The 15,264-nt window shown below is 45.5% G+C and overlaps 1 protein-coding gene across 10 annotated transcripts in view; it reads right to left on the bottom strand.

The window, feature by feature from the left end:
- The window catches only part of DLG4 (discs large MAGUK scaffold protein 4), an 863,469-nt gene that overhangs the window by 60,452 nt on the left and 787,753 nt on the right, over positions 1-15,264 (bottom strand). For 9 of the 10 annotated variants that reach the window (XR_014972361.1, XM_085639540.1, XM_085639537.1 and 6 more), the window contains 4 exons: positions 10,603-10,650; positions 9,773-9,820; positions 9,343-9,481; positions 4,268-4,424 (listed from right to left, as the gene is read on the bottom strand). Coding sequence is in view for 9 of the 10 variants with exons in the window: in XM_085639540.1 (XP_085495666.1) it covers positions 4,268-4,424; positions 9,343-9,481; positions 9,773-9,820; positions 10,603-10,650 (392 nt within the window). In the remaining variant the exon portion in view is untranslated. The remainder of the gene's footprint in view (positions 1-4,267; positions 4,425-9,342; positions 9,482-9,772; positions 9,821-10,602; positions 10,651-15,264) is intronic. The other variant, XM_085639539.1, reaches the window with a different exon arrangement.

Below are 15,264 nucleotides of genomic sequence, written 5' to 3'. Positions count from 1 at the left end.
GATCCACTATGACGTGTAATTTGCCCACGTGAAGGAGTGTTGAGTCAGTAACTTCTTTCACATTCAACCAGATACAAATCAGAAGAGACACGCCCTACAAATAACAAGCCTGGGCAAAGCCAACAGGTCTCACCTATGAGAGCTATTACCTGTGGCAATGTTTTTGTCTATGCTGTACTAGCACAATATCTATAACTTTGCTGGCCATTCAGGTCTTGGGGGCTTTGCGGGTGGAGCACAATGGTTTGTGCACACTCCTTGCTGGCTTCTTGTCACCAATTCACATTTAGATTTTCTTTTCAAGAATAACAAAAAACGTCACCACTATGGACATCTACCCATGTATTTTACCATGCGGCCTCATTGCCAGCCGGGGCTATTTTGCTGCAATATTGTGAGTTTTAACATTATTCGCAGAACGCAATCTCCAAAACCAGAGACTCTAATGTAATAATAGGGTTCCCAGTTTTATGGTATTTATGATTTTAACATTTCCATCTGTATTTATCCCAACATTTTTTTGCCATTTTTTGGGTGTTTATCCATATTTATTTTATGTTTTGAGAATAAATGGCATCGCAAAATGGTATAGTTCCACATTTATTTAACTGATAAACATGCACTCCTACTTTGATGCCTGTCGCGTTTTAGCAAGTTAAGCAGCCAACTATAACAAAACATTACACGGACAGGTAAATATTAGCACTATACACAGATACATGTTAACATGTTTGAATTTCAGGGAAACGTATCCTGTTTTTAAATCCCCTTGGTGTCTTCCCTGTTTAGCAGCTGGTCTGGAATTCATGAAGGACAACAAGGGGAGTCACTCACAAGAAGCACAATTTTCTGTATTTTTCTGCTTTTAAAAATAAATACAGACAGGAAACAGATTATCTGTTAAAATCAGTAATAAACAGATAACTGGAAGCCCAACTCATAATCCTCATGGTCATTAGTGGAGTGGACAAGACATTAAGAGATGGATCTCGGCTTCGTTGACGTCTATGACATATCTATGTACTGCAATGTTTGACCTACTTTACTACCTCAATTCGAGTGACAGTCACAGGGGCGCTAGTTCTCGCCTAAATGATTCCTCATCTGGCACATAATGCCAGTGATCTAGATAAAGTTAGCTTCTCTACAACATGGCAACATCTCTGAAGCATCCCACTCTCAGTGGCTCGCTTCCAATACCGTTCTTCCGCCTACTCCCAGTATCTGTTCGTAACATACTTAGTATTCTGCGAACTGGTGGGAAGGTGAATTCCGAAGCATGTTGCGTCTCATACAAGTTACTTCACCCACGGAAGTCCCAACGCTCCTTCCAGGCACAGCAGACACTCGACTGTTTACGAACAGCGTCCAAGGAATGGTGTGGTCTACACAATTATTTCAGGAGTGGTCGCAGTGCTGTAGCACTTGTGCAGTCCCGGATTTTTGGTCCTCTGTGTACCGCAATGGTCGGGGCACATGTGTAATACACAATGTAAGCAGGAAAAACTTCCAGGCTTATGGGGGGGCCGAGAGGAACTAAAGAGGAGAGTGCACCCTCCGGTGTTTTAACACTGCTTTACCAAAAAGTACTCCCCAATACTGACTCACTAATGAGTGGTTGGATCTATTTGAACAATCCTGGAACTCTGATTGTGTGGAGATCCCTACGTGAAGCTACTACAAGACCACCACTACTAAGTGGGAAAGGAGGCAAATCCTTTTGTTTTATATTCCCTCACACACCCTAGTGGTGTCATGCTTCATCATCGGGACACCCAGACACCTAGAAGTCAGGGTGGACTTCTCAAACACTGGAAACCTTGAGAGGCTTTTAATGCTCAGGAGATCCCTGAGTGAATTCATGTGTTGAATGTGGCCGATACCTTGATGTACCACTCATTGTATGTGGGAGGAAAAGCTCACCCTACTGTAGTGATCAAAACCGCTCACGGGCAAGTGTCAAGAAAGTCTTCCTAAAATTTGTGGATAATTACAATCGGGTATGCGGCCTTCGTGAGATATCCTCCATTCTGCATGACATTTTGCGTCCTATGCTCCATCGAACAAATTAAACAACGCAGCAGATGCAGGTGGCATAATGCCAGGGGTTGGAGGCGTACGGTGGTGGCAAGGCAGAGCACTACCTGTCAAGAAAAACAGTGAGGGCACACCTTATAAAAATGAAAAAAGGGGGGGGTGGGGTGGACCGCTGAAGCCCTGATTCACATCTGTGTAGCAGTCCACAAAGAATGAATGTGGTGTAAGGAGGGAACACCCCTGCACATAGAGGGTACTGGTCTGTGTATCACAGTGAACTGTCTGCAAAATCAGAAATCATCTGGGGGGGGAGGAGGTCATTTCCCATCCAGGACAACAACATTGATTTTCTTAGCCAGTCATCTGGATAAGAAAACACAAGTAGAGTGACTGTTTAGTTTAACTTCCACTGCAGCCGAGAACTTTACCTAAGTGCATAACAAGGTGAAAACATAACACTGTGAATTGTGAAAGACTGGTAGTGGCTCCTCCATGGAGAGGGTTTGTTAATATGTCTAAATGGCGGCCATCTTGAATATGTGGTGACCGATCAGTCTAAATCCAGGAACTGGCACAAATCATCAGCTTTTCTGTGCATCTCGATTAACACCAAATGCCTCTCTACTAGGGCAGCACCAGGCCTGGCCCGGCCTGGCCCATCCTTTGTGGTGCGCTTTGAAGCCTCAGACTCTCTGCCTGAAGGAAGATTGAAAAGGTACTAGAGGGAACCTGCCTTCAGCACATGCTTAGAGGGGAATGTACCACACACTTGCAGTGGTGCCGATGGACTATATTCCTTGGTGTGTAGAACATTTGCTGCCTATGGTTCATAAATGTTGGGACTTCCAGTCCTTAAGTAGGCTTGGAAAGGCATTTATTGTAAGAAGTCTGAACTACCTCGCTCTCGGGAGAGGGCTACGTACTGACCATGGGTCCTTGAAGCCTTTTTCTGATCTACTGCCTCATATAACGTGGGAAAATGGGATTGGCAAAGTCCTCGTTCAAAGGTAAGAGGGGCTCAATTTACTGAGAGCTGAATAGCATTGATGAGTTTGTATGGCTTCTCCGTGGAAGGCATATACAATCTATAGAGTTCAGGCAGCCTTCCGTACCACTGAACGAAAGGAGGTGATCTGGAATGAAGGAGCTATGCCAGGCCGGTGCAAGGACAGGACACCGGCCATTGTGAAAATCTGGGAACAGCCTCTCACTGATGAGCACACTGACACCAAGAAGGAGGAGTAAAAAATATATGGGCCTGACACAGGCAAATGTCCCACATTCACCAAACTATATGAGTGGCAAATCTTTTGTGTGCCCTATTTAGAGAACATAGACATCTAAGAGGGCAGACAGGGCATACTCCCTTTTTGGCAGACGTCCTACACCTGCGACTTCTTAAATCCACCCTGAAAACGTATTCAGTGTCCTTGTCAAAGATGTTCTGAAACCTAGAGAGGAGCTCCTCATGCCGCGCCATGAACACTGGCGCTTCGAGGTTCTCATAATCTGGGTTACAAGGACTCTTGGAGACTTTCAGAGAGAAGGCGTCAGCATGGTTACTTTATAACTGGGTTTGGGGGCAGAGCAACAAATGTGAGCAGCAGGGTTCAGAGGATCTTACGAGAACCCGCATCACTGATTCCAAAGCCAACTCAACCACTGATGCACGATGTCCGTAGCCAACATCTCGCCCCTTCAGTCCCTGCAGATTCTGAAGCCCAGAGATACCAGTGAAGCATAACAGGAAAATCTCAAGAAGACAATCCAACATAAATCAATAGAAAATGTGGAAAATTGCTGAGAAGCAGAGCAACGGGGTTGTTCCGCATCTCAGAGTCACCCTACCACTGCTGGTCACTCCTCACTGACATCACAAGTATTTCGGGTCCAGGCCTAGAGCCTATTTCTAAAGACGAGGAATCTGCAGGGCAAATTTATTAGAATTAGCTGTTAACATGACACAGCTTAAGGCAAGTCAACAGGAATGGTGAGCGGCATGCCGCATGCGGCTTGACTCACGAATTGCTCTTACTTGGCACTGTGTAGAATGTTAACCTTTAGCACCAGGCGCACATCCAGAGACTCTGAAGGACACAAGGCTACGACAGGAGAAGGTGTGTGCATATGTTGACGTGTGCATTTACAAGAAGCGTGATTAGTAAGTGTCACTAGGGCATGCTGCAGAGGGTCTTACATCCTATGGTCTCCACCCTGCATCCCAACTTACCGATAAAATCTGATCTCCTTTCCGCAGCTCCCCGCTGAGGTCTGCCGGGCCCCCGGCCAGAATGAAGGAGATGAAGATTCCTTCTCCATCCTCCCCGCCTACAATGTTGAACCCCAGCCCCGTAGAGCCTCGGTGAATGACGATCCGCCGTGGTTCCCTGTGGTGGAAAAACAAGAGACCCATCAGACCCCACATGCTCGAAGAACCGCATAGGGAGCTACTGACCGAACGAACCAGAAGGTACCACTTTGTGATCACAGCACCACCATGGTCATCGTCTCCCCAAGAAACGCACTTCAATAAAGATTCCAACACAGCCTGAGGTGCTCCTCCCCACCCTACACCCATCAGGTGCTAAAAATACACCAGTGTAGTGGAACACCGCATTCCCGCAGGTTCCAACCTGCTTCTAAATGGTGCCAGTGGCCTATTTAGGTGCAAAAGCGCCGTGCTGATGAGGGGTCGCATCTCAGGAGATCTGTACTGTGGGCTGCAATCTCATCAAAAGCTGTTACTTGAGCTCAGATGCAATACACAGAGGACAGTTTGTACATATCTCCGCAAACTAAAATTCACAATTTTTGGGGTCAGTTCTCTCCCTCTTGCTATCATTCTAGCTTCTATCACAAGTCACGTAAAGTTAGTATTATTTCCTGCACACTTTCATTTTCAAGGATTCAACATATGCATCTTTTATTCTAGGATACAACCTTCTTTTTCTAACCCCTCCCACCTGCCCCCAAGTTCATGCCACAGCTGTTTATGAACAACATCACTAGGTCAGAGGAAGTGACATCATACACCCTTTAGACCCCTCTCAAGATCATCAGATGAAGGGTCATGCTTAACCTTTGACCGCAAAGATGGTCAATCATACACTTTAGCAAAAGCAGTGCTTTACAACTGCCACAAACTGATCTAGAGCAGTGTTCTCCAAAGTGAGCCCCAGAGGGCCGGATCCATGCCAGATTTTTTGCATATCCCCATTTAGTTAACTGTAGTTATCTTAAAAATGTGGTATGGACCCGGCCCTCCAGGACCCACTTTGGAGAATCCTGATCTAGAGAGAGGTAAAGGTACACTCACTATAGGAAGACTGTAGGATTTGCAAAGCTGCATACAGCAGGGGCGCCTCCTCTACTAAGGGGGGAGGAACGTTGCCCCACGTCTTTCTCGAAGTGCGAGAAGCAGAAACATAAAATGGTAATAACTTCCTGTTATTACCATTTTATGTTTAGTTGTGGGCGGGTGGGTGGGGCTGCTATGTGAGCAGGGGAGGAGTGGTGTGCCCACTCCTGAGGGAGCAATGCCTGTTTGGTCGGCCCTCTGAGGCCGCCCAAACCAGTCATGCACACTCTGCACTTTCTCCATGCAGGCTGAGGCCTTCCCGTAAGCCCCTGGTTGGGCGGCGTCCCCGCCAATCACAACGCTGCCATTGCAGCGTTAGGATTGGCTTAGGGGAGGGACGTTGCCAGCTTCCTGTTTCTGCCAGAGGCAGGAGAGCAGGAGCCGAGAAAACGCGGGACCCGGCCAGCGGACAGGTGCGTTTTTTATTTATTATTAAATTAAACCACCCCCCCACCCACGATTAATGCCGACCGCGACTGGCATACAGTTGTTGCAGGTCGCAAGATAAGGACCAGAACTGCTTCACTTGCATAAGCGAAATGACATCACATGACGGTCTTGAAAGTTCTTGTTTTCTGGACTGTTATTTCTTGGTCCTCTGGTGTAACTTTAACTGAAGCGATACGCTGGTACACGTCTCATGCCCAAAGAGACGCGTGCGATTCGTTTGACTTTAAAACATTGACTCACAGTGTATGCACCAGCCAGGATATGAATGGCAGATTATCCGGGAAACTCAATTATTTGCTTACAGGGAACCGTAGTGACTGTCTCTACACAAGAAATGTTTTCCAAACAAATGCAAATTTCTGTCGCTTCAAAAAATCTGCAGTGAAAAAAACCGGTCATCAATTTACGAAAGCAGCCGCAGTTTCAGGACAGGACCAGAGCCGCAGGTATTTGAATTTCTTTTGTGCACTAAGTGTGTGTGAGAATCCTTGCTCCTTGGCAGGTGTTATATTAGGTTTGCTTATAAAGCGCATGCGTCACCCACCTGGGGTCTCTCGGTGCTATGAGGCAGGTGAGCGAGGAGTCCCCGCTCGAGCCATAGGAACAGCTATGGTAGTCTTTCTTCTTATTGCTACTAATTACAATATTCTGGGAGCTCAGAGAAAGCAAGTGACAAGCCATGCTGTCTTGAAGTATTACTAATTGGCTGAACTCAGGCTTTGACGTGGCACCGAATAACCAGTCAGTGCTGCAATGAGGCATTTAAAGTTCATATATCCAAAAGGAAGCCAAAGTGTGAAGAGATCAGACTACTTCTTTGGAACTGCCTATTCACACTTGCAATTTCTGACTTATTAAAAAGTTATAATGAGGATTACATTTACAGGATCTACCAGATTAATTTTTTCCAAAACACACAAAAAAATCTCAGCCTCACATAGAAATCCTGCAAACAAAATGTCGTCCTGCACCTAAACCCACTATCAAGAGCTTGTCACCGAATACGGCAGGACAGAAGGTAAAATGTACATGAGCCCAGTCCCAAAGCATGTGGTTCGCGTGCTTAGTTGGATATTAAGCATCAAATATGAGTCGAAACGTTTGTAGGTTAGATATTTATGTAAAGGCCAGATCTTTTACGCTCTATATAAGAGCCTCTGATTTTGCAATGTTTATTTTTGACATTTTCAATTTTTCATGGAAAGAACCAGCGATCCATTGGGTTTTTATTTAAGCATGAAGGTGGGTGGAAATTAAAGTGACCCGTCTACTGTTCTGAGGGTGTAATGGCGCCAGCCGGGTGTCCTCTCAATTTAGGAGAAGGGTGAGCTAAGAAGGGTAGGCTGCTGTCAACGTCTGGTTATGGGTGTCGGATCTAGGTTCAAAGGGTCCATGTCCTGAATGATGTCACAACAGGTCCCAAAACCCACAAAGACATCGCCGAAAAATGGAACATTCTACAATTGTCTATTGTTGCTGGTTGCACCAGAAGCAAGACTGGGTAACAAGCATCTTTTACTTTCCACTGAATGGCCCCATTTAGTTTATTTTCTTAACTGTTCCTTAAATTTAACAACAACACTGCAAAACATTATTGCCCAGTCAGTATGGCTATCCACATTATCTGTTACAAATGTATTATGTTACATTGCCACAAACATATCATTTATTGTAGCTGATCTAAAATCCTTATTACACTTTGGGCCCCTTACATGTCATATTTCTGATCTGAGAAGAATTATCTGAAGGGTTCCCAGTTGTCTTTTCGACTAGACATATCGGGCTCAAGTCGGTAGCCACAGAAGGCCGGGTCCTTTATCTAACGAGCTATAAACCTAAAACCTAAATCCCATATTTGTAAAGCGCGACTTATCACCCTGAAGGCTACCCAGGCGCTGGGGGCCGTCGGGGAGATTAAGTGAGCTATTGCTCAGAGTTAGCCGAGCTGCCGCCGGGGATCGAACCTTTAGCCAACACCACGGATATCGGCAGCAGTCTCCTGTTAGACTTGCCATAGTCTTTTACACCTCCCAGTAAAGCTTCTAAAGATGCAACCGTGATCTCGGCTCTTACTATCTTTGCAAGTTCATGCTTCATGTCAGACTAAAATTGCCTAATATTGGGGCATTCCCAAGCCAGGCGTGCCGCACACCTTCCACAGAGGGTGGTTGTGGTAGACCCGTGTTTCTTACAATAAGTGTAGTAGCTCCAATGTAGAAATGTAAGATATGTATAACCATGTATCTGCCATTGGTTGAAATTTCCTTAGTTTGCAAACAGCAGAATGCCCACTGGTCTATGCTGATCGTGTATCTCGGGTCTGCTTCCCATATTTCTTTCGGGACATCCCTCCTTGGGTATGGTACCAATAACAGTACATATATAGTCTCGTCACTGATTCGGTGGATGCTGCATTTGCTATTAGTGTGGACAGTAATTGCCAGGCCTCCGGCTGCATTGTGGCATTTCTTATCCTGTGGTCCTGTGATTCAGGAGTGATGCTAACAGAGAGCCTGGGTGTTCTAGCTCTGGACTTTACCAATTTTCCTCGTCAAGGCTGCAAGTTTATTGGGGAGTATTTTCTTAGTTGTTCCATAGCTTTAGGCTCTTCCGTTAAAGCTATACGCGCATTAATGTGCATTGGTCATTCCGGGGAGTCATGTGTGCTGTACGCATGCTGCGTATATACAACTGTTTAGTTCACCTCGTGATTTAGGAGAGTTGCCTGGTAGGATAGCTTGAAGCCATCTTGGATGTACGATGTCCTTTTCGGTCACTGGTTGTAGAGGTTAATTTTCAGTATAAAACCAACAATATACATGCTGGACCTGTGCCGCCAGGTAATACGCTTCAAAATATGGGGCTGCAAAACCCCGTACGCATTGCCTATCTGAACAAACGTACCTCACGGCGTACCACAACAGAGTCAGAAGGGACACGGGTTTAGCCATCTTTCAATCAAATAGTGTTCAAGATGAGGGGTTCTCTGTGCTTTTTTTTTTTTTTGCGATCTGCTGCGAGTTCTTTCCACTTTGCACATTTGCATGAAAATCATGCACTTTGTGACATTTTATATGGTTATATGTGACATTATTAGGTATATTAGATACTATTTAAAAATGGCTATGCATGGTTTCGCCTGGCACACTATCATTATGCATACAAAAAGTTTTCAAAAGGGGAAGTTGAAGAGAAAGATTTACAGACATTTAATAGGTTGGCTGGGTTGATAAGTGGGAATACCTCGAAATACGCAGAAAAACTCTGCAAGGCCAAAGGAGATTTTTGGAATCTTTACAGCGTTTCTAATAATTGTAAACTCCACAAAACAAACTTGGCTCACCACCAGTCATGACTGCCGCCACACAGGTGTCAGAGGCTAGCGTGACTGGTGGAGCACCCTGCCTTGCTGCCACTACGAGGCGTACTCAGGAGCAGAAGGACTCAGCAGCCATCTCCCTACTCCACAGAGCTTCTTCAGGCCCTCACCCACTTACCTGGGGACATCCTCTTCTCCCATTAGCTCCTTCGGGATGGGCGAGTACCGTCGTGGAGAGGTTGGGGTCAGGGCTTGGGGGTAGTCGGTGCCTAGGTAGCTGGTCTGGTTGAGGTCACTGTCCATGTGTTGAGTGTAAGCTGTGATGGAGACAGAACAAAAGAAAGGTTGACTGAGCTGGTGCCATGATTATACATGGAAGGAGACAGGGATACTGATGAAAAGGAGTTCATTGAGCAGCAGGGTACCAAGGGTGCATGTGGCCGAGAGAGGAGGATGCTAGGGAGATAGAGGGCCAGGCAATAGGGAAACAGAGAAAGGATGATGTAAGGAGAGGAGATGGAGAGTGAGGCGAACGCGACACGGAGAAGGTGATCGCGAGGAGGAGCAGGCGAGGGAGAGGAGCATCAGGTTTGGAGGACTGTCCATGCCTTGGTAGCTGGTCTGGTTGAGATCGCTGTCCATGTGTTGAGTGTAGGCTGTGAGGAGACAGAGGGAGAAAGGAGGTCATTCATATGGAGAAACAGCTGGGAGCATAAGAGTGAAAGTGATGGGGGTGAAGCAACACAGAGAGAGAACAAAGAAAGCGATGAAGGAAGAGATCGATCCACAGGAAGGAGAAAGGAGAAGAAAGGGCATGGAGATTAAAAGAGGAACAAAGGGGAAGAGAGAAGGAAACAAGAGCAAAGAGGGAGAGTTTGAGGAAGCAAAGTCGGGAGAAGGAGACAGACAGACAGGGGAAGGAGTGGGCCACAGCGAAAGAGAACTGGAACAAAAAACGCAGATGAAAGGTAAGAGGTCAAGAAAGGGGAGCGTATGAACGACTATCAAGAGAGACAGTGGAAAAAGAGAGAGGGAAGATGTAGTAGGGCACAAGAAATGGAGAAACCGAGAGGGAATCAGTGAAAAGCAGCACTCAAGAGCGACAAAGAGTGCGAGAGGAAGGACAGACAAAGACAGGAAAAGTTAGAGCACCGCACGGGAAGGAGCAAAATTGAAGTAAGAGATTAAAGGAGTAATGATGGATGACAAGGTTGCGCGAGGAGCTTGGAGACAAGGAGGAAGGAAAGGGAGAGAGAAAAGGTGTGATAGGAAGAGAGGAAGGGGAGAAAACGTGTATGGAAAGTTGCAGGAGAAAGGGAAAAGAGGCAGAGGATGGAGAATGGAGCAGGGAAATCAGTTAGGGCAGGTGAAAGGCGACCAATGAGGAGACGAGGGAGTGAGGTCAATAAACAGAGGTTTTGTCAGTGCTGATCCGTGCCTTGGTAGCTGGGCTGGCTAATCTCGCTGTCCATGTGCTGAGAATAGGCTGTAAAGGAGAGAAAGAGAAATAGGGTCACTAAGAATCTGGGAGAGAGAGGCAAATACGGGCAAAGAGCACAGGTGTGAGAAACCCAAAGTGAGAGATCAGCGGAGAGGCAAGAGACCAGCGGGTGGAGGATGTTACAGCGATGAAAAAAACATCAAATCCAAACGCACATGCATTCCAAGAAAAACAACTTTATACAGGATTTAAGCTAAAAACATAATGTTCATTCACAACTGGCCACACCCACAAGCAACCATGAAGCTACTGAAGAGGAAAAGTACATTGGGAACAAACATATCCCAACTAATTCAAACAATAGAGTGATAGCTAAATGTGGATCCTTGCCCAGAGAGGCGGCCATCTTGTGTTACTCTGTAGCTGTAGCATAAGACTGAAACGCTAACCTGCAGCAAGGCCAGACTGGCCATACCGGGCATCGGGCATTTCCCAGAGAGGGTGGAAGGGTGCGGGGGCGCTTTTGTTACTGGGAGCCGGTTTTGTAGAAGTGCAGCACATTTAAGAGCACTACAGCGTTCCTTGTATATCCAGCAGTTTTCAGGCAACAATAAAAGTGCCAAGATATCTCTGGTGATTAATATACCTGTTGGAGAGAGATCGGAGTTTTGTCTAGTGGCAGTTTTAACTCAAAGGTAGCACAGAGGGCTAATATGTCTGCTGCAGAAAAAGTGTACTATTCAGATCACAGAACAGGATTTTATGTGTGTAGCTCAGTGTGTTACAGCTTTTGTCACAGAGAGCCTTTTGTTACTGTGCAGTTCATAAGTTACGATCGTAATCTAGGTTAGAAAATTGTGTTTTTCCCCGTCTTTCATTATCCTAATTTTGCTAAAAAAGGGTTTGTTAGGGTAAAAATAAATTATTAATAGTAAAGCCAACTCTAAGCACTGTGTTACATTCTGAATCCAGAGTTTGTGCTTCCCCAGACCAAGCACTCTTAAAAAATGCCTACCAGTATGGATGACATGTGAACCCTACACTGTATAGTCCCCTTAGTCCTATGTAACATTTTCTATAGACTGATTTACACACATACGATTCATTGTCTCGGATTGTGTGTGTGATGTACAATGCTCTGACACGCTACACTGGTATGAGAGGCGCTATTAAACAAATGAAATACATGTGAGAGCGGGGCTATGGAGAGATGAGAGGCGCTGTTGGAGGGTGATAGTGAGGGAAACATTGAAGAGCCCCAAGATTGTCGTATCCTTGTGCACTGTAAGGTCACCACTTACTATGCTTTAAAACTAATACAATTCAATAGATCATTAAAAAAATTGGTTGTAGAATGTACCATTTTTGCAATTTTTCCCCAAATTTTCTTGGGGGGGGGGGAGGGGGGGGGAGAACTCCCCCAAACCTCTTTGTAGTAGTCAGGCTTGCTTGCACGCTATGCACTGTAAGGAGACTGTTCTGACAAAATTTGTCAGGGCTGCTTTGGGTTCCCAGTCCGGCCCTGAACTGCAGGAATCTTGCGGTGAGATTACGTTCATGAGTTTGAATTGCTTAGTGAGTTCCGTACATGTCTCGGGTGGTTGTTGTTCACATAGAGGGAAGGCGGCCTAGCAGGTGTGGATGGACTGTCCCCACTGGGGCGCTACCAACATTGGTTTGCATACAGCAGATCTGTAGTAGCAAAGTGAGAAAGAAATATGAACCAGAATGTGTCTCAAAGCATTTACTAGAGGATGAAATTGATTAAAACATTCCACTCATCATCTTTTGTTCATTTTTCCAAGGGACACAGCTCAAGGAAGAGTAGCCAAGCCCAGGCGTGGTTACCTAGGACTCAAACGGTACCTCACAAACTAGGTTCAACAAGGCTGAAACTGGTCTGGTGTGCAATACACAGCGGACGTGGGCTGGTGGTTCAAGAGAAATATCCCTTTATGATGGGGCCAGAACAGGTTTGCATATGGTCGGTCCCAGTCTGTAGTGACCTAATAAATTGATGAGACCAAGAGAGATTCCAAGCAACCAGGACCAATTCAAGCATCCAACCCATGACTGAGATTAATTTAGGCACCCACCACTTTTTTGCATTCCACCCATTTATTTTGTATTATTCTTGATGTGAACAGTACAATATGGATCTCTAAATTTAGTTTGAAGGGTGAAAATATATCATGTTTTAATGAGCTAGAACTTCAACCATTATTTCTGATATTCTCACCCAGATCATGATCGATCGCGTCTTTCAGTTGTTTACACCCAACCACCTCCGATTCATGCTATTTATGTTTTCATTATGAGGAGATATCTGTTGAGCAAATTGGTGACGTTGCCAAGGCGGCCCATGCCAAACGAGGTGGTGAACAGATGGAGCATTTATTTTAAAGATGAACGGAGACTAAGAAATCGAGGGGATGCGGCTCGTGGCCGACCAGTTTATGCACGTAAACTTTATGGGTAGACTTGATCTGTCTAGACCAGTCGGAGTGTGAAATTCAGTAATATCTTCAATGTTTGTAAGTCTGACAAAACAAAGGTGGACACTATTTACAAAACACTGTAGAAAAAAGACTTCCTTGGACCTTCACCTGTGTTTAGAGTAAACTTCTGATCTTACTACCATGGAATTCACGAAAAATTCTAGGGATCTTCCAGATAACTGACGAAGACCAACAGCTCAAGGCATACAGAGTTCAGCGCTGCTTGATCGGATGCATCATTTGATGATGAACGAACCGAGACAGACTGCAGTGTGGCTTTCAGGACCTCACATACGGAGTTGACTATCTCAGTAGCTAAGCCGGAACCCTTCGCGGTGAGCTACCATTGAGCCCATCCATGGCCTCCGACTCCAGATTTTACATTGTTTGTGACTTGCTCATGCTGCATTCGAGTTTTCACAGAAAAGCAGTCTGTCGGATAAGTTACTGAGACCTCCCGCTCATGTGGGCGTTGACTAGAGACTGCATGTCTCCAGAGACACCACTTTCTGCTTTTTCGTTATTGCAAGACATCTTTGGTGAACTTTCCCGCTGGGCAGATTTGAGGTTATGGAACCAGCTTCGGACATAGCCTGCGATCACCACTTATTTGGGGAGGATTAGAGTTCCGAGATACCTCTGAAGTTTCAAGTTAACTTTTTTAATGATACCCAACCCCTAATATCAGTTGGCCACATAGACTTATTTCCCAGTTAATTCAATTCCTAATTTTCTGACTTCTTCTATCGTCTCCCGACATTAGCATGAGCCCAGACTACACACCATTCACAAATGGGCCCCAATATCTTTTGTTCCAAAACTAATAAGATTATATTTATTATTATTTTCACCTTTTTCACACCAAACCTTCTTGGGTTTTAAGGATTCCAAAATGTTTACTCTTTTCATGAATAGTAGTTGGGTTTTTTAATGTCTCGCCTGTAAGCCGTTTGTGTTGGTTGCTCCGTGTATCCACCACCACCTCTGGCTGATCAGGCATGAAACTGGGCCTGCGCTACCTGGAAGTGAGTGAGACGTACGTCAAGTAGTCTGCTACGACTGCTGCACGCTAGCGAATGAAGCCTCTGGACTCTCTCCTGCTGCTGTTTTTCCGGACAGTTTCTCAGCCGCTACCTCTTTTAAAAAGTCAATACGATCGACCACATTTGCGAGAATGTTATTGTGGACCAAAGTGAGATCAATAGCCTCATTGGATTGGGGGGGCTGTTAGTGCACACTGTATCAATTGTTAGCGCGCGCCTTTGTTTAGAGTTGGCCCAGTTAAGGAATCGTTAGCTCATTTTTGCACAGTTGAAAGGTATGAGTAATGAAGACACCAGTAAATGCAGTCATATTATGCAAGATCACATTTGCTTTAAGGTCCAGGCAAGCGGGAGCGCGTGGGTAACCTGAATGTATCGATGATACCGGGAGCTCTCTCTGCTTAATGATAGTAAAGAGTATGCAATGTCACAGCAACCTCCTGGCACCTGGAGGGTTTCAAAACACATAAATGCAAGATACAAGAGTTTCACTATAGCATGTTCTATGAATGTGCCATTCTTAATAGTTAGGTTTGTGCCTAAGCAAGGACAAATACAAGAGGAGGTGACCAGAAAAATAACAATGGTGGGAAGCCGGAAGGGGTAGGAAGGAAGGTAACGATGGAGGGAGGCGTGGGAAGGCGACAGGAACAACCACAGGCAAAGCCAATAGCGCTGACGTTATTGTGCGACTCAAATGCGGTTTACGCAAGTTGCGTTCACATTAAAGCCTTCCCTGTTGGTGATACTGGAACAAACAAGGATTGCTTTTTGTATGCAATACTTGTAGAAGATGAAGGATTTATCGCGATAAGCAGCGTGATGATGGAGTGTACTTTTGAGATTTAAAATAGTCCCTCATCCATTCCAATGGAAGAACATCCTGGAAGGGCCAACAATACACCAACCAACCAGCCAAGAGCATGCGGCGACAATGAAATACTCTGTGGGTGGAGCCAAAGCCCACTCTATGGCAGCCGCGGTCCATGCAGGTAAGAGCAGTGGGGCCGGGTTGGGGGGAGGGGGAGATTTTAACTGACGACGACAAGGAAAAATACATTATTTTTTAAATGTTACCGTGTTATCATCGGTCGAATCCCCCCCCCCAACCCAACCCA

Source organism: Triturus cristatus, chromosome 12, assembly GCF_964204655.1.
Source record: "Triturus cristatus chromosome 12, aTriCri1.1, whole genome shotgun sequence".
NCBI lineage: Eukaryota > Metazoa > Chordata > Amphibia > Caudata > Salamandridae > Triturus > Triturus cristatus.
This window is presented reverse-complemented; position numbering and strand designations above follow the sequence as displayed.